Source organism: Oncorhynchus kisutch, linkage group LG17 (genome assembly GCF_002021735.2).
Source record: "Oncorhynchus kisutch isolate 150728-3 linkage group LG17, Okis_V2, whole genome shotgun sequence".
Lineage (NCBI taxonomy): Eukaryota > Metazoa > Chordata > Actinopteri > Salmoniformes > Salmonidae > Oncorhynchus > Oncorhynchus kisutch.
This window is the reverse complement of record NC_034190.2, coordinates 75439385-75458162: the sequence shown is the minus strand read 5'-3', so window position 1 is coordinate 75458162 and position 18778 is coordinate 75439385. Positions and strand designations below refer to the sequence as shown.

The 18778-nt window shown below is 45.1% G+C and overlaps 2 protein-coding genes across 2 annotated transcripts in view; one reads left to right on the top strand and one right to left on the bottom strand.

The window, feature by feature from the left end:
* Positions 1-242: 242 nt before the first annotated feature.
* On the top strand, positions 243-3211 carry LOC109907816 (transcription factor Sp5-like). Its single transcript, XM_020506044.2, has 2 exons — positions 243-732; positions 1314-3211. Exons 1-2 carry the CDS (start codon positions 679-681, stop codon positions 2481-2483), a joined length of 1224 nt encoding a protein of 407 aa, XP_020361633.1. The 5' UTR covers positions 243-678; the 3' UTR covers positions 2484-3211.
* Positions 3212-6606: 3395 nt separating this feature from the next.
* Positions 6607-18778, bottom strand: part of LOC109907069 (rho guanine nucleotide exchange factor 25-like) — a 28486-nt gene continuing 16314 nt past the window's right edge. Inside the window, exons 8-14 of the mRNA XM_031794617.1 lie at positions 18019-18069; positions 17649-17726; positions 16950-17141; positions 16170-16350; positions 14403-14647; positions 13366-13515; positions 6607-9035 (exon numbers count right to left, since the gene is read on the bottom strand). Of these exons, the coding sequence (XP_031650477.1) occupies positions 8904-9035; positions 13366-13515; positions 14403-14647; positions 16170-16350; positions 16950-17141; positions 17649-17726; positions 18019-18069 (1029 nt within the window). The 3' untranslated portion in view covers positions 6607-8903. The remainder of the gene's footprint in view (positions 9036-13365; positions 13516-14402; positions 14648-16169; positions 16351-16949; positions 17142-17648; positions 17727-18018; positions 18070-18778) is intronic.

The following is an 18778-nucleotide window of genomic DNA, read 5'->3' as shown; positions in this document are numbered from 1 at the left end:
TATACTAAAGCAGTTACGCAGTTTATATGCAAATAAAATCGGGAGCACATCCCTCCTTCAAATTGTAGGATATTGGAGAAGACCTTTATCACGCCTCAAAGTTATGCAGAACAATAAGGAAGAAGTTGTTTCGCGAGGTCAGGATTTGGTTGAAATTGAGTGAAATTATGAGCAACCCACCCCCTAACCTAAATTATTAACAATGTAACCCCCTCCCCAAATAATAATCCTCACATCCCCCTCTCTCTCTTCGTTCACTGGTTCTGGAGACCCCGTTGAGAGGACCCTCTCGCCCTATAAAGACGAGATGCAGCCCAACTGCCTTTGACATTATACACAGCATTCATATTGCAATAGTTAATTCCTCACTCGCACTTCAAAAGACACGCTCTGCTCTGTGGTTGAATGCGACTGCTCGTGACCGAAAAGGATTCAAATAAAGTGGAATGAGTTTGGGTTTTTCATTCATTCAGACCATTTTATGAGTTGTAACGAGACGGACTGAGGGCAGTACAATTGTCTTGAATGACATTGGATTACTTTGTTTCGGAATAGGACTGTTTTTATTTTCAGGGTCGCTACTGACCCGAGCGCTTGCTTTTTTGCGCTTCACTGCACCACCATCGCCGCTGGTCTGCGCAGCTCGTGTTGCAGGAACGAGACAGAGCCGGTGAACAGATGGCAGCTCTGACGATACAACGGACTGACAACTTTCTGCACACCTTTTTACAGGTTTGTTAGTAATCATTTTCATACAGATCAGTATAGGCAGTTCTACTTATACCGCTTATGGAGTCCTCATAAATGTGTGGCAAGAAGAACTTGCGCAACAACTCATTAATAATTGCAGAGTTCTAAAGCTTGATTCCCCACGGATTTTCAGTAGGCTATTCACTGTCTGATGCGTTTAGAACTAACAAAACCTAAAGTATTGTAAAATCTTAAAGAATGAAAGAATGTTAGGAAGTTTTATGTTGAACAAATAACATGGTATCATGATCATTTAATTATTGTAATTGATTAGTGATTGATAACGATTTGCGAATATTGTAGTTTACATTCATCTGCAAACGTCTGTTATCTGATATTCAACAACAACAAAAAAGTATGACGTGAGAAATAACATACTTATTTACACTATTAATTAATAGAATTGCTGAAATGTAAACATACTTATTGTGAAAGCACTTTGTACAACTTCTGATGTAAAAAGTGAGTTCTGAATACATTTGATTGATTGACTTTGAAGTTTTAATGAGCTTGGCTCATTAGTGTGAGGTAGTGAACCATGTTCTTTATCCATCTTCTACCAGGACCGGACCCCCAGCTCATCCCCAGAGGGAGCCCCCAACGCCCTGTCCTTCTTGGCCACCACCTGTAGCCAGGCCTGGCAAGTGGGGGGGACGGTTGTGGGAGGCACTGTGGGCTCCATGGTGGGCTCCGATGGTTCCCAGTTTCCCTATGAGGGGTCCATGAGGGTGGGCGCAGCCTCCGGGATATTCCAATTATGGAGCAACGAGGTGGCGGTGGCCCCTAGTTCTAGTCTCAGTGCCTCCAGCTTCACTGCAGCCGCGGCCGCCCACCAGGCCATGACGTTAACGGTGCCCAAGGTCCAGTTCCCTGTTGGATGTGGACACAGTCTGCAGTCTGGCCTGGGCCCTCACCCCCACGCGCTCCACCATCACCACCACCATCACCACCACCACCACGAGCTGCCCCTGACTCCGCCGGCCGAGCCTCCATCCGCCTACTCCTTCGAGCTCTCTCCAGTCAAGGTTCTCTCGTCCCAGAGCCAGGGCCCCAATGGGCCGCCCTACTACCCTCAACACAACGCAGTCTCTGTGGGACAGAACTTCCCCAGCTTCCTCCAGAACTCTGTCTCTTCTGCCAGGCACCATCTATCTGGAGGACACCACCACGTGGGGGAGGAGGGCCAGCAGGGGTGGTGGAGCCTCCCCCAGACCACTGGCCACAGCAGCTCCTCCAACCACCCCCACGCCTTCTCCCTGGGCCGGCAGCTGGTCCTGGGTCAACAGCCCCAAATCACAGCCCTCCTCCAGGGCACCTCCAAGGGCCTGTTATCCTCCACACGCCGCTGCCGTCGCTGCAAGTGCCCCAACTGCCAGGCCAACGGCGGGGGACTCGAGTTTGGCAAGAAGAGACTGCACATCTGCCACATCCCAGAGTGCGGCAAGGTGTACAAGAAGACGTCTCACCTGAAGGCTCACCTGCGCTGGCATGCCGGGGAGAGGCCGTTCATCTGCAACTGGCTGTTCTGCGGGAAGAGCTTCACGCGCTCCGACGAGCTACAGCGCCACCTCAGAACACACACCGGGGAGAAGAGGTTCGGATGCCAGCAGTGTGGGAAGAGGTTCATGAGGAGCGACCACCTCTCCAAACACGTCAAGACTCACCAGAGTAGGAAGAGCCGGTCCGGTGGGAACACGTCAGACTCCCTATTGGCCAATATCAAGAGAGAGTAAAGCAGACTATGAGGGCAGCATTATAGAGTCAAGAGATTGCAATGTGTGACTGCACTGTAACTAACTGCCACAGGCCCTCTGAGATAGAGTGGAGCGAACCACGAGGACAGACTATACACTCTAGCATATTCTGTTGTCGTGAGAGGTATTTCATAACAAGGGAAGCCAAGTGCGTGGCGAGGTTTAGGATTTATATATGGATACAGAGCATTCACTGTGATGGGCATTTCTAGTTATCACACAAAAAGATTAGCAAGATCAAAGGAACTCTTTCCTCTTAATGATGACATGGTTCCAACAGTGATCATCTATCAAAGTCCAAGGCATTCATTGGATTTAGATTTGATTTGTAATATTAAAATGTAAATAATTCAGCAAATGTGTGTAATATGCAAATAATCAACTTTCTGCATGTTTCACCTTTTAGAATCTGGAAATATTTTTGTTAATGAACTGTTAATTACCTGAGGAGGAAAATGAATCTGAAATAAGTATACCACACATTGGTTGATTTTAGAAATGTCCTGTTTGGCCAAATGTATACATTGATCTGACGGTTGATTGGCGGGATCAGTGTGATAATGTTTTATAAATTATTGTTGAAATTGATTAATGTTATTTCATTATAATGTGAATTGACATTACTATACTGTAGATACAAACAAACATTTGTAAGACTTTGTAAATAATGTATATATTTATTTCACGCACAACCTTATTCAAGTTAAGACCGCATGTACATTTTAATAAATGTAAATTCCTTGCTAAAGCAAATCCATGTTATCTGATGTTATTTTCTCATATTTTGTCAGAGTGATAGTGTGAGACTCAAATGCTTGCTATGCCTACTTCCACCTAATACTAGTATTGTGTGAATTTCAGTATTCTATCATTGAAGTGTGAAGGAATGTTTGGGGGCAGTTTGGTGGGGGGGGGTGTGGGGTGTTTGGGGGCAGTTTGGTAGAGGGGACAAGTGGCTGTTTGAGGGCAGTTTAGTGGGTGGGTGGGGGGGCTGTTCAGGGAGTAGTTTGGTAGGGGGACGGGGGCTGTTTGGGGGCAGTTTGGTAGAGGGGACAAGGGGCTTTTTGAGTGCAGATTGGGGGGGGGGTTCAGGGGAAGTTGTTTCGCCTTCTGCAATCAAGTTCACAATCATGTGGCTTTAATGGCTGTTTACTGTCTCTGAATTGAGGAGATTGAGTCAACAGATGCACTGGCCCTCCACTCGACAGGACTCCCCCTTTGAATGGGACCCCCGTTGCTCACACCCCCCTGTTGCTTAGACCACCCCAGTGGTGACAGGAAAGCCCTTTGATTTTTCCTCTTCATCCCCCCTCTCTAGCTCCCAGCTTCACCCTCTCCCCAAGCCTCACCCCCTCTCTCACCTCTTTCTATCTCCCAGCCTCCCCTCTCCCCCAGCCTTACCCTCTCAATTTTAAGGGGCTTTCTCTCCCATTAGCCTCCTCCCAATTGCCCTCAGCCCCTATATTCCACATCACAGCCGTGTTACTGCCACGTCCTGACCTTAGTTCCTTTTTTATGTCTCTATTTTAGTTTGGTCAGGGCGTGAATTGGGGTGGGCATTCTGTGTGTTGTTCTATGTTTTTGTATTTCTGTGTTTGGCCTGGTATGGTTCCCGATCAGAGGCAGCTGTTTATCGTTGTCTCTGATTGAGAACCATACTTAGGCAGCCTGTTTTCCCACTATGATTTGTGGGTAGTTGTTTTCTGTGTCTGTGTTTTGCCATACAGGACTGTTTCGGTTTTCATTTTTTTCTCTTGTTCTTTTGGTTCGGTTTTCTTTAATTAAAATATGGACACTTACCACGCTGTGCATTGGTCCGATCTTTCCTACTCCTCCTCAGAAGAGGAGGAAAACCGTTACAGAACTACCCACCAATAAAGGACCAAGCAGCGTGGTAACCTGGAGCAGAGGGTTCTGGACTTGGGAGGAGATACTGGAATGCAAGGGACCCTGGGCACAAGCTGGGGAATATCGCCGCCCCAAGGAAGAACTGGAGGCAGCGAGAGCTGGGCGTCGGCGATATGAGGTAAGGCAGCGCAACAGGCACGAGAGGCAGCCCCAAAACATTGGGGGGGGGGAACACGGGGAGATTGGCGGAGTCAGGCGATAGACCTGAGCCAACTCCCCGTGCTTACCGGAAGAAGCGCAGTACTGGTCAGGCACCGTGTTATGCAGTCAAGCACACGGTGTCGGCAGTACGCGCTCATAGCCCGGTGCGCTATCGGCCAGCCCCCCGCAAGTGCCATGCGAGAGTGGGCATCCAGCCAGGGCGTGTTGTGCCGGCCCAGCGTGTTTGGTCTCCGGTACACCGTTTCGGCCCAGGGTATCCTGTGCCGGCGCTGTGTGCTGTGTCTCCGGGGCGCTGGGAGGGTGCAGTGTGTCCTATGCCTACACTCCGCCCGTGCCGGGCGAATGTGGGTATTGAGCCTAAGGGAAAGGTGCGAGTGGTATGCACCAGATCTCCAGTGCTCACCCACAGACCGGTTCAACCTATTCCTGCACTCTGGAGGGTCCGGGCTAAAGTGGTCATCCAGCCTGGAGGAGTGGTGCCAAGGCTGCGCACCAGAGCTCCAGTGCTCCCCCACAGCCCGGTCCATCCGGTGCCTCCTCCACGCACCAGGCCTCCTGTAGGTCTCCCCAGCCTGGTGGATCCTGTGGCAACCCCACGCACTAGGCTGTCTCTCCGTCTCCTCCCTCCAGGTTCTTTCTCCAGGCCAGAGCCGCCGTCTGTCCTGAGGTGCCAGAGCCGCCCGTCTGTCCTGAGCTGCCAGAGCCGCCCATCAGTCAGGAGCTGCCAGAGCCGCCCGTCACTACGGTGCTGCCGGAGTCGCCCTTCACTACAGCGCTGCCGGAGTCACCCTTCACTACGGCGCTGCCGGAGTCTCCTGCCTGTCCGGCACTGCCAGCGTCTCCCATCTAATCGGGGCCGCTTTAAGGGTCCCCAGTCCGAGGTCGGCGGCGAGGGTCACCGCTCCAAAGGCACCACTTGAGCGGGCAAACAAAGACTATGGTGGAGTGGGGTCCACGTCCCGCGCCAGAGCAAAGCTTGCGACTTTATATGAGAAGATTGGATGTGTGGACTGTTTTGGGTGTCGATGTGAGATAAAAGCACCTTTTATATTAGTCTTTGGGCATTTATCAGAAACTATTCATGCAGCGGACAGACGCCCACCCAGACCCTCCCCTACAGGTTCAGGTTTTGCGGCCGGAGTCCGCACCTTTGGGGGGGGGGGTACTGTCACGTTCTGACCTTAGTTCCTTTCTTATGTCTTTGTGTTAGGTTGGTCAGTGCGTGATTTGGGGTGGGTAGTCTATGTTCCTTTTTCTAGGTTGTTATATTTCTATATGTTTGGCCTAGTATGGTTCTCAATCAGAGGCAGGTGTCGTTGTCTCTGATTGAGAATCATACTTAGGTAGCCTGTTTTCCCCATGTTGGTTGTGGGTTTAATTTCTGTTTAGTGTCTGTTCACCTGGCAGAACTGTTTCGTTTTCTCTTCCTTATTATTTTGTGTAGTGCTCAATTTGTTCAATTAAAACATGATGAACATTTACCACGCGCCATTTTGTTCCTCCTCTCCTTCCACCAACGAGAAGCGTTACACAGGGCTAGGTCATCGTTCCTTTTAGATTAGAATAAAGAGACAAACTGAGACTGACATTAATTGTTACATTCGGATATACACTGAACAAAAATGTATACACAACATGCAACAATTTCTAAGATTTTACTGAGTTAAAGTCAAGTTAAAATCAATCAATTAAAATAAATTAATTAGGCCCTAATCTATGGATTTCACATGACTGGGAATACAGATATGCATCTGTTGGTCACAGATACCTTAAAAAAAAGTAGGGATGTGGATCAGAAAACCAGTCAGTATCTGGTGTGGCCACCATTTGCCTGATGTAGCACGACCCATCTCCATCACATAGAGTTGATCAGGCTGTTGAATGTGGAATGTTGTCCCACTCCTCTTCAATATTTTGAGCGGATTCGGTTGTAATACCCATGTATTAATAATCTGAATATATATGGAAATATATCAGGAATATCTCAATGTTAGAGGGATATACCTTCAGAAAATACATAAAAAATAGGCCATTCTTAATTAAAAAGTTCACTTTATTTAATATAATACAACAGATTCTATTCCATCAAATATGTAATCTTTATAACCCATATTTCCTCTCTTTAGTCTATATTCATTTCAGGACTGGTATTCCTTCATATTTAAGTCACATGCACAAAATCCTAGATCAAAAATTGCCATTGAAATATGACAGTCTTCACTGTTTAACTTTACAAACGGCACCCTGTAGTCATAGAGTACTCTGGGTTAGTATGAGATGGTGTTCTGAATTGAGTCACGGTAGGGCTCTCCTCCATGCTGATATTTGAAATAGATTTAGCTGGAGGTGCCATTGCAACTCGAAGCCATTGATCTTTGGTGCAGAGGTCTTGTTAGGCTACTATCTGGATGTGGAAGCCTTACTGGTCATAGAGAGGAATTAACCAAAAGCGGACATGCTAGATGTCAGACTCTTCTCTTATCGTCTCTGTTTACAGTCATTTGCTTTGATTAATAGGAGGAAAGGTTGGGCGTTGAAATACACAACATCACAACTACATGTATTTGATGTGTTAAACACAACAGTTGGTAATAATATTGTAGTGGCAATACGAACTGAAGTATTTGATGTCTCAAAAACGTCAGTTTTGCCACACATCTCATTTTGATGTGGACAGAGGATGCAGAACTTTTTATCCATAATGTCAACAGACACAATAACACAAGTAGTTAGCGGTCTCTAAACTGTCCTCCTTTATCTAGAAGAAGAGATGTAAGCCCGAGCCAACAGTATGGTGTGTAGTAGTGTGCATTAGCAAAAGCCAGATGATTAAATACAGCAGAAAGCTGTGGCACATCAACATTGGACTTAACTGACAGACGACTGTGTGACATCTTATTTCATATTTCAACACAACCCATGAATGTCTCCTAGGACGTACCTAGAGGACGTCAAGAAAATATACATTTGAAAAATCAGTTGGTCTCTATCCCCAAGCATTGGTATGGTCATTTCTCTGGCCACCTCTTCATAGTCCTGGCTCGATTCCTTCCTCTCCTCCCATCCTCTCCTCATCTCTTATAATCCTCCCCTTTCTCTCTGACGTTTAGCGAAATGATGGGAGCAAAGGACACAAGGGGAAGACCTCAATTACGTACTCCTTTTGTCCTCTCTCTTCTTCTCCTTCTCAAAACGAATCGGATTTGAAAGCCAGAGGTCCCTTCCCTCTGACCATTTCCTCCAATGGGTTTTGAGAAGGAGATGAGGAGAGAGGATGTGAGGAGTATGTAATTGATAACTTACCTAGGAATCCATCTGTATCTGAATCTGAGGAAAGACTGAGTCTGAGTGATGCCACTCCTGCAGAGTGCCTCCAGGGGGCTCCCTCGCCCCTTTATATTATGGAATATTCAGATCAAACAAGAGCCAGCTTCGGTCAAACAGAAAAAGAGAACATGGGAGTCCTCTAATTCTCGTCTTTTTTGAAACACTGCGGCAGGAGCAGAAAAGCTATTTTCTATAACAGATGAATCCAAACTTCTACATATGTACAGATCAAATGTATTAATCTAGCTGGCATCCCCTCTCTCCTCAATGTCAACTACAGCAACATAGTGTACTGTAGGCCCCGTTGAGTGGAGGAATGATGACATGTTTCAACAATGGCGTGAAAATACAAATAGTTGTCTTTATAAAGGAGGGATAGAAGAATCCAGCAGTGTGAGAGAGCTGATAGAAAGAGTCGTTCAGATCTACACTCCTTTTCTCTTCAGGGTGGAGTTCTTTAATCTGCATGTTGGCACAAGAAGAGCAACCGCCTATCCTGTACACCCGCACAAACGCATTTTACAGACATGCAGTATGTACACATTTCCCTGTGAAGAAATCCCCTGGCCTGTAGAAAGACAGTACAATAGATACTGTATAGAAATTCTCTAACAATAAAACAAGCAAAGTCATCAGTCCCCATAATACCTGATGTCCATAGAGTTTTCTTCATACAGTCAGCCATCTGGCTGCTACACGTCTTCAACCTGGCATCACATGATCAATGATCTAATGACTGTTTATCATTTCAGCCCATACTGTATATTCCATTAGAATCCTGGGATATTTTTCTCATGATGCCAGTGAACCATCCTGTAAGTCTGAAAAAGCAGCCTCCATCTAGTCCTTGCTCCATAAAGAGAGTCATCCATCCATCTTCAAAAGTTCCCTAAAGTTACAATAGCATCAACAGACGTTAGGCCTACATGAGGTCCCCCTGCTTCTCTCTGCACTAGCTGTGGAGGTCCATGACCTCTCAGTTTTCCTCCTATCGGTCACGGTTCATAGGTCATCTTCATTGAGCTGGGCCAGGTTGCTGGAGCGCCGGCCAGCCGAGGGACCAGGGATGGATACAGGAGGAGGTCCAGCCTCACCAGGCAGTGCTCTGCTACGACAGCCCTCTCCTGCTCTCTGCTGGGGGAGAGGAGGACACTCAGATTAAAATAAGTTTTTACATGAAATGCTGATAGATTGAATGAAATGTAACCTAAATAACTAGTACACGGTTAATGTTGTTGTTTTTCTGTTGAACATATGCATATGCCTTACTATAGCCATTGTGGTAGAAATCTAGATGTCAGAAAATCTGTTCAGGGCAAATGTTAAAGAACTAAGATGCTTAGCAAATGAGTAACCATATCAGCAACAGCCATTTGTGTTTTTTTATTCTTCTGTTAACAATATCAGTCACAACAACACAATGCGGAAATTCCACCATGAGAGAGAACAATTAGGCCATTGATAGGCATCTCTGACTTTCGGACGTGTTTCTCTGGGTCAGCCTCATTCCTGTTTGTAATGCACCCATAGGCCCCATGCAGCCCCGAGAAAATACGTAGAACAACAAACCAGCTAGTCAGAACCAATGTTAGTCTGTCGGCACCACTCACTAAGTACAAGCAGCAGAGATGGTCTGTATTAGTGAAGACAGAGGGTTGTGTGGTTCATGGTTGGTCTGAGACACTCAACAGTGGTCAACAACAGGATACCTATCTAGCGTTATTGTTACCCAGTCTGAAAGGAGAGAAGGATGATGATGATGAGTTGTGGCTAAATAGAGCAATTAGTGTACAGCAACACACCTCCAATCTGTGGTTCTTCATATTGTTTCAGACAAAACACCTCTACAATATTCCCAATGCTCTTTCATTCTGAAGAATAATTCTGTTTTCTGTTTCTGGCCAATAGGGGGAGTAGTAGCCTACCTCTCATTTTGATGCAGATTCCTTCTACTTAAATTCCTCCTCTATTCCTGTACAAATCATTCTCGTTTACTGAACCCTTTCAAATTTTAATGAACGTAAATGAGTGTATAATAATTATAATTATATGAACCATTATTAATTATTTCTCGAAATGTTCTTGACATGGGTGATAGATCATGCCTATAAGACATACAATAAAACTAGAAAGCAGATTGAAATGTAGTGATGTGTAAATTATATAATTACATTTCAGCATGCTTTTCATAACAAAGCAGGGGAATAGGTTCTAGGAAATTAGGTATTTTACAGAAGTTCCATCCCGAGAATAAATCACTTTTCTCCCAGGTAACCTGGCATACAGTGGGGTAAAAAAGTATTTAGTCAGCCACCAATTGTGCAAGTTCTCCCACTTAAAAAGATGAGAGAGGCCTGTAATTTTCATCATAGGTACACTTCAACTATGACAGAATAAATGAGAAAAAAAATCCTGAAAATCACATTGTAGGATTTTTAATGAATGTATTTGCAAATTATGGTGGAAAATAAGTATTTGGTCAATAACAAAAGTTTATCATAATACTTTGTTATATACCCTTTGTTAGCAATGATAGTGGTCAAACGTCTTCACAAGGTTTTCACACACTGTTGCTGGTATTTTGGACCATTCCTCCATGCAGATCTCCTCTAGAGCAGTGATGTTTTGGGGCTGTTGCTGGGCAACACAGACTTTCAACTCCCTCCAAAGATTTTCTATGGGGTTGAGATCTGGAGACTGGCTAGGCCACTCCAGGACCTTGAAATGCTTCTTACGAAGCCACTCCTTTGTTGCCCGGGCGGTGTGTTTGGGATCATTGTCATGCTGAAAGACCCAGCCACATTTCATATTCAATGCCCTTGCTGATGGAAGGAGGTTTTCACTCAAAATCTCACGATACATCGCCCCATTCATTATTTCCTTTACACGGATCAGTCGTCCTGGTCCCTTTGCAGAAAAACAGCACCAAAGCATGATGTTTCCACCCATATGCTTCACAGTAGGTATGCTGTTCTTTGGATGCAACTCAGCATTCTTTGTCCTCCAAACACGACGAGTTGAGTTTTTACCAAAACGTTATATTTTGGTTTGATCTGACCATATGACATTCTCCCAATCTTCTTCTGGGTCATCCAAATGCTCTCTAGCAAACTTCAGACGTGCCTGGACATGTACTGGCTTAAGCAGGGGGACACGTCTGGCACTGCAGGATTTGAGTCCCTGGCGGTGTAGTGTGTTACTGATGGTAGGCTTTGTTACTTTGGTCCCAGCTCTCTGCAGGTCATTGACTAGGTCCCCCTGTGTGGTTCTGGGATTTTTGCTCACCGTTCTTGCGATCATTTTGACCCCACTGGGTGAGATCTTGCGTGGAGCCCCAGATCGAGGGAGATTATCAGTGGTCTTGTATGTCTTCCATTTCCTAATAATTGCTCCCACAGTTGATTTCTTCAAACCAAGCTGCTTACCTATTGCAGATTCAGTCTTCCCAGCCTGGTGCAGGTCTACAATTTTGTTTCTGGTGTCCTTTGACAGCTCTTTGGTCTTGGCCATAGTGGAGTTTGCAGTGTGAATGTTTGAGGTTGTAGACTGGTGTCTTTTATACTGTTAACAAGTTCAAACAGGTGCCATTAATACAGGTAACGAGTGGAGGACAGAGGAGCCTCTTAAAGAAGAAGTTACAGGTCTGTGAGAGCCAGAAATCTTGCTTGTTTGTAGGTGACCAAATACTTATTTTCCACCATAATTTGCAAATAAATTCATAAAAAATCCTACAATGTGATTTTCTGGATTTTTTAAAATCATTTTGTCTGTCATAGTTGAAGTGTACCTATGATGAAAATTACAGGCCTCCCTCATCTTTTTAAGTGGGAGAACTTGCACAACTTTTTTGCCCCACTGTATGTATTCACCCCCTTTGTTATGAAGCCCTAAATAAGATCTAGTGTAACCAATTACCTTCAGAAGTCACATAATTAGTTAGATTTCACACAGGTGGACATCATTTAAGTGTCGCATGATCTGTCACCTGATCTCAGTATATATACACACCTGTTCTGATAGGCCTCAGAGCCTGCAACACCACTAAACAAGGGGCACCACAAAGCAAGCGACACCATGAAGACCAAGGAGCTCTCCAAACAAGTCAGGGACAAATTTGTGGAGAAGTCAGATTAGGGTTGGGTTATAAAAAAATATCTGAAACTTTGAGCATCCCACAGAGCACTATTAAATCCATTATTAAAAAATTTAAAGATTATGGCACCACAACAAACCTGCCAAGAGAGGGCCGCCCACCAAAACTCACAGACTAGGCAAGGAGGGCATTAATCAGAGAGGCAACAAAGAAACCAAAGATAACCCTGAATGAGCTGCAAATCTCCACAGTGGAGATTGGAGTATTTGTCCATAGGACCACTTTAAGCCGTACACTCCACAAAGCTGGGCTTTACGGAAGAGTGGCCAGAAAAAAGCTATTGCTTAAAGAAAAAAATAAGCAAATAAGTTTGGTTCGCCAAAAAAGGCTTGTGGGAGACTCCCCAAACATATGGAAGAAGGTAGTCTGGTCAGATGAGACTAAAATGTAGCTTTTTGGCCATCAATGAAAACGCTATGTCTGGCATAAACCCAACACCTCTCATCACCCCGAGAACACCCTCCCTACAGTGAAGCATGGTGGTGGCATCATCATGCAGTGGGGACTGGGAAACTGGTCAGAATTGAAGGAATGATGGATGGCTCTAAATACAGGGAAATTCTTGAGGGAAACCTGTTTCAGTCTTCCAGAGATTTGAGATTGGGACGGAGGTTCACCTTCCAGCAGGACAATGACCCTAAGCATACTGCTAAAGCAACGCTCGAGTGGTTTAAGGGGAAACATTTAAATGTCTTGGAATGGCCTGGTCAAAGCCCAGACATCAATCCAATTGAGAAGCTGTGGTATGACTTAAATATTGTGGAACCCATCCAACTTGAAGGAGCTGGAGCAGTTTTACCTTGAAGAATGGGCAAGATCCCAGTGGCTAGATGTGCCAAGCTTATAGAGACATACCCCAAGAGACTTGCAGCTGTAACTGCTGCAAAAGGTGGCTCTTCAAAGTATTGACTCGCTTTTGGGGGGGATGAATAGTTATGATTTCTGTTTTTTTGTCTTATTTCTTGTTTGTTTTACAAAGAAAAATATTTTGCATCTTCAAAGTGCTAGGCATGTCGTGTAAATCTAGTGATAACCCCCCCCCCCCCCCAAGAAAATATATTTTAATTGCAATTTTTATTCGCAAGCCACTGTAATTTGCTAGTTCCGTTTCACGCCATGCTGGTCATACAAATATTGTTTTATAACTTACTGGTTTCCCGCTGTTATTTATCATGAGAAAAGGGAGTGATTTTGTCCAGTAAATCCCGGTAACCGGGTTATACAAACCCTAGTCTGTGCATGTGCACATATGTGTGTGTGCGCATGCATCTGTGTGCTTGCATGTGTTTGTGTGTGTGTACGTGCGTAGACCTGTGTGCTATACAGCCCGTTGGACACAGCTTGGCACTGCAGGGGGGTTTGGGTCCTGGAGTAGTGAGACAGGCCAGACTGGTCGGTTAAGGCTAGCTGGATGTGAGACTGAGAGACTGTTGTCTGGGAGTTCCTACTGACCAGAGGAGACTGCAAACACACACACAAGACCACACACAACACAACTAAACATCAGAGAGCAAACAAATTATTGTTCATCTTTATTGTTACATGAAAAAAGTTTGTCATGAGATCTCAGATTATTTCAGATTTTCAGATGAGGATATTAATTAAAGGATTCCCGATCTAGACATGTAGTGTGGATGTTGTGTAGTCTGTAGTGTAATGTAGTCTGTAGTGTGGATGTTGTGGTCTATATAATGTAGTCTGTAGTGTGGATGTTGTGGTCTATGTAATGTAGTCTGTAGTGTGGATGTTGTGGTCTATGTCATGTAGTCTGTAGTGTGGATGTTGTGGTCTATGTAATGTAGTCTGTAGTGTGGATGTTGTGGTCTATGTAATATAGTCTGTAGTGTGGATGTTGTGATCTATATAATGTAGTCTGTAGTGTGGATGTTGTGGTCTATGTAATGTAGTCTGGAGCGTGGATGTTGTGGTCTATGTAATGTAGTCTGGAGCGTGGATGTTGTGGTCTATATAATGTAGTCTGTAGTGTCGATGTTGTGGTCTATGTAATGTAGTCTGAAGTGTGGATGTGGCCAGAGCCCATTCCAGTCCAGCGAGCTAAACAGGGACAGCAGCGTCTCTTTGTTTTTGGTCAAACAGAAGCAATGTGTCTGACAGCTGTAGGTCACTGACTGTGTGTGTGTGTGTGTGTGTTTGTGTGCGTGTTTGTGACTGGACCCCTTTACCGCTGGCAATGTGTGTGACCTTACCTCCCGGGGTGTGTGTCTGTGTGTACAGTTTGAATGTGTGACCTTACCTCCCGGGGTGTGTGTCTGTGTGTACAGTTTGAATGTGTGACCTTACCTCCCGGGGTGTGTGTCTGTGTGTACAGTTTGAATGTGTGACCTTACCTCCTGGGGTGTGTTTGTTTCGCCAGGTCCCTGGGGGCAGGTTCCCCCCTGGCTGGGCAGGTAGAGGGTGGGGAGGGAGGTGTTGTACGACAGGAGGCAGGGCAGGCACCGGCGGTCGATGGAGGCTGAAGAGTGGGGGCGCAGGGGGCCGCTGGCCGCAGACAGGGGGGCTCTCATGCTCCGGCCCAGGCTGTTGGACTTGCTGTTACTCTCCCTCCGCTGGTACTCAATGGGAGACTGGAGGGCTGGACGAATGAATGGTTGAAGACGCAGAGAGAGGACTTAGACTAGGCACCTTTTTTATTTTTAAAGTGTTTTTTTCTATCGTCAAATTATTAGTATTTGTAGTTTTATGGTTTGTGTAAGTCGACTTGATACTGAACTGCTTTTGGCTAACATTACTGCTCAACAGAGGTGTGGACTCAAGTCACATGACTTGGACTCGAGTCAGACTCGAGTCACAAATATGGTGACTTGCAACTCGACTTTGACTTTAATACCAATGACTCGTGACTTAACTTGGACTTGAGCCTTTTGACTCGAACTGACTTGATACCCTCCCCAAGCCCAAACATAATGTGCTATTAAATAAAGTGTGCAGAGCAGCAACTCTTCATTTAACGGATTACAGTTGGAATTGGACAGCAGCCAATCAAATTGTGCCAGCTGAGGAAAAGTTCTGCGTGGCAGTGCAGAGGAATGTCAGCAGGTGAATTCAGATGGAGCCCTTGGAAAGATGATACCCTAAATTCTACATTTCAGATATAAAGATGATGCTGTATCAACAAAAAACGGATTGCAACTTGCAAAACATGCAGGGAGAAATTTACAGACGGAGGCGCAACAATTTCCAACTTTGTTTGACATTTGAAGCTGCACAAAGGATGGTACATTGTGGCTAATATATCCGACAGCTATATATAACTTTGCTAGTGTAGCATGTCGGCTAACGTAACGTTAAATCAAGTCAGTCAGTGCGGGAACGTGATCATTGCACCCAAGATTGAGCTAGAACTGGCTAGGCAGTTGGTAACCTAAATCCTGCCTGATGTTACTGCTGTTCCTAAAACCATTGACATACATTAGCCTATTGTAACCACACACAGAGAGGGTGTGTGTGCGTGTAAGGTTGGGCGATTCTGTACAAGCCAACATCACCCGATTGCACCACAATCCTCGATCGCAATGGGAGGGGCGGGTCTTTCTCATGGCTACCCATGTATTTCCATGGAAATATAACGTTTATTTGGAAAGTAATAAACATATATATTTGTAAAAGCATTCATGACTTGCGTAAATGTAATGTCCTAACTTTTACTCTTGTTAAAAATATGAAATAGTATTACATTTGGTGAAGAGCACATTATGACTTGTTTAGGACTCAAAACTCAAAGTTTAGGACTTGAAACTTGACTTGAGACTTGTCGGTCTTGACTTGGGACTTGAGGGCTGAGACTTGAGACTTGTGACTTGTAAAACAACGACTTGGTCCCACTGCTGAGTGCTCACATTGCATAAGTGGCAAGAAAGCTGAAAAGTCTAAACATCAGACGTGTGACTGGTAAAGGTTTGTTTTGCCATCAGTTTGTCTCCAATCGGACCATTTGAGGAAGTTGAGCTTAAGCCGAAGGGCCAGACATGAGTAACTTGTACGTGGTTGTTTACCATTTGGTTTTGTCTATCTGGGTCTGCATCCCTACCATTGGAGCATGTTGGCAGTCTAGATATGAATCCTGAAAGTAAAGCTGTTGTGTTTTTCCATCCCACCATTGAGGAAGTTCCTCTGGGTCTCCAGGATCTGTCCCACATCATGGACCCAGGCACAGCAGACCTCTGGGGAGGCGGCCTGCAGCACATAGCGTACCACGCTCCCATCAGTTCCCCGTGATGTCAACACCAGGCGGTCCACCTCCCCCTCCACTGGAACCTCCACACCCAGACAGCTCACCTGGAACACACCGCAGGTGTATGCAGTAGAGTGGCACAATTCTGGTTACTTAACCACAATTCCCAGGTTTTCCAGAAATCCTGGATGGAAGATTTTCTGGAATAAGGAAGGAATCCGTGAATCCTCAAACCAGAATTTCTGGAAAACCTGGGAACGTTACTGATGGGATTAATAGAGTTGACACGATTACATTTTCCAATCATATTTGTTCTACGTGATGCATATCTATCTGAACATTCCTGTAATGTTCCATCCACCTGGAAAAGACCACATCTGTCCTCCATCTGGTGGAGGAGAGCAAGTCATTAAATACCTCACCAACACTGAACAAAGACCAGACACAGATGCTTCAGAGACTTCCAAGAACATTCACAACCCTGTCCATGTGTCTCGGACTGCTGGTGGTTATGTAATTGGTACACAACGTTAGATTTGGACAAACATTTTGATTTTTTACACTGACTGGTTATGCCAGTGTAGCTAATTACAGTCACATTTTATTGTTTTGTTTCTAACTTTAATTGAAGTTTCTGCATTCAAACTAATCTGAAATGAAATAAGAGAATAGAAGAAGAATTAGAAGAAGAGAAGAGACCCACCTTGATGCTGCTCTTGAAGGTGTAACCAGGAAGTGAGAACCCTTTCTTCCTGTCGATTGGCTCACTGAAGATGACCAGCTGTTCAAACAGGAAGACCCGCCTCTCCTTGGCTCGGGACAGAAAGCTGCTGTCCTGTTCCATCACTGTGAAGGTGTCCTGCTGGAGCAGCTTCCCCTGCGCCGTGATCTTACCCTGGGGACAAAAGGAAGGATGGAGGGAGAGATGGAGAGAAGAGACACAGGATTAATAGAGGATAGAGGTTTACTATACGGCTTGCAGCGGACCTCTGCTTGAGCCCCTGGCCAGTGACTTGATGTTTTCCAGAACTAGCAGACCTGATGATCACCTAATCACCTAACCCCTCATTAGTTGAATCAACAGTTCTAGTTCTGGAATACATCAAATAAATTGACTGGCTGGGCCTGGAGTTACTTCAGAAGAGGTTTGGGAAACACTGGCTTACAGTGCAGTACATCAATTGTGAGAACTATTTTAAAGAGAGACCTAGGGCTTGTTTCAATTTGTGCCGCGGAAGTTCATCGCTATAGAAATGTGAAGATCATTTCCAATTGAGCTGAACATACGCAACGTTTAACGTGTCGGCAGTCTTGGCTAACGCGGGAACATTGCCCTTACATTTCAATGGCGCTGAAGTTCCATGATACAGATTAAACTGAGCCCTATATTCCAATGCCTTACCTCAAAGCCCTGCAGGCGTCCCACGTTCATCATGTCATTGCAGCGTTTGGGCACAAAGCACATCACCTCTACCGCTTTCTGTGTATGTGTATGTGTGTGGTTGTGTGTATGTGTGTGGTTGTGTGTGTGTGTGTGTGAGAGAGAGAGAGAGAGAGAGAGAGAGAGAGAGAGAGAGAGAGAGAGAGAGAGAGAGAGAGAGAGAGAGATCCTTAAAACTAGCAAATCTTGAATACAGGTTGCTTGACTAGAGAGAACAAAATAACACAGATCCTCACATGCTCTAGTAGTTACCTGTTCCTAGAGAACTAGTAGATGTAGATGCATGGTAGAAACTGTGTAATAACAGCATGATCTGCATTAGAACACCTACCTCCAGCTCTTCTGTGTCCATCCCAGCTTTGGTGTAATACTTGAGGAAGTCCTGTTCACATAAACGCAGCATGGAGTCAGGAGAGTTCCAGTCAATGTAATGTAAGGTGAGGACATCTGGAAGATGCTTTCTCAGTTTCTCAGATTCATTTGAATACCAGAGAGAGTACAAGCTTGGCACTAGGTGCTAGTTGTATGACAACGTTCATTGCCCCAGTATCCGTGCTTTAGAGATGTGGACGATGAGTATGACGTGTCTCCTCTCTAACGCCCAGGAAGTTACAATTCAAACTCCCATTACACAGCTCTGCAAGTGTTATAATGTCAATATACTTTTGTTACGCACCAAATATGGGGTTTCGTTGAACAACATATACTCCTGTTACGGGCCAGTATTTACTTACAGAAGAGGTCAAAATAAAAATGTACAAGCAAAAATGACTCGCTGTAATTGTGTGTTTGTGTGTCTGTGTCTGTGTGTCTGTGTCTGTGTGTCTGTGTGTCTGTGTGTGTGTGTCTGTGTGTTTGTGTGTCTTTGTCTGTGTGTCTGTGTCTGTGTGTCTGTGTGTTTGTGTGTCTTTGTCTGTGTGTCTGTGTCTGTGTGTCTGTGTGTCTGTGTCTTTGTGTGTCTTTGTCTGTGTGTCTGTGTCTGTGTGTCTGTGCGTGTGTGTCATTGTGTGTGCGTCATTGTGTGTGTGTCTGTGTCTGTGTGTCTGTGCGTGCATGTACTGTATATCTGTCCGTGTGTGTGTGTCTACATG

Bases quoted from the DNA above. Each gene is read 5' to 3' on its own strand.
- LOC109907816 (XM_020506044.2), top strand. From the start codon at position 679: ATGGCAGCTCTGACGATACAACGGACTGACAACTTTCTGCACACCTTT. The intron at 733-1,313 runs GTTTGTTAGTAA...ATCTTCTACCAG, and splicing joins TTCTGCACACCTTTTTACAG to GACCGGACCCCCAGCTCATC.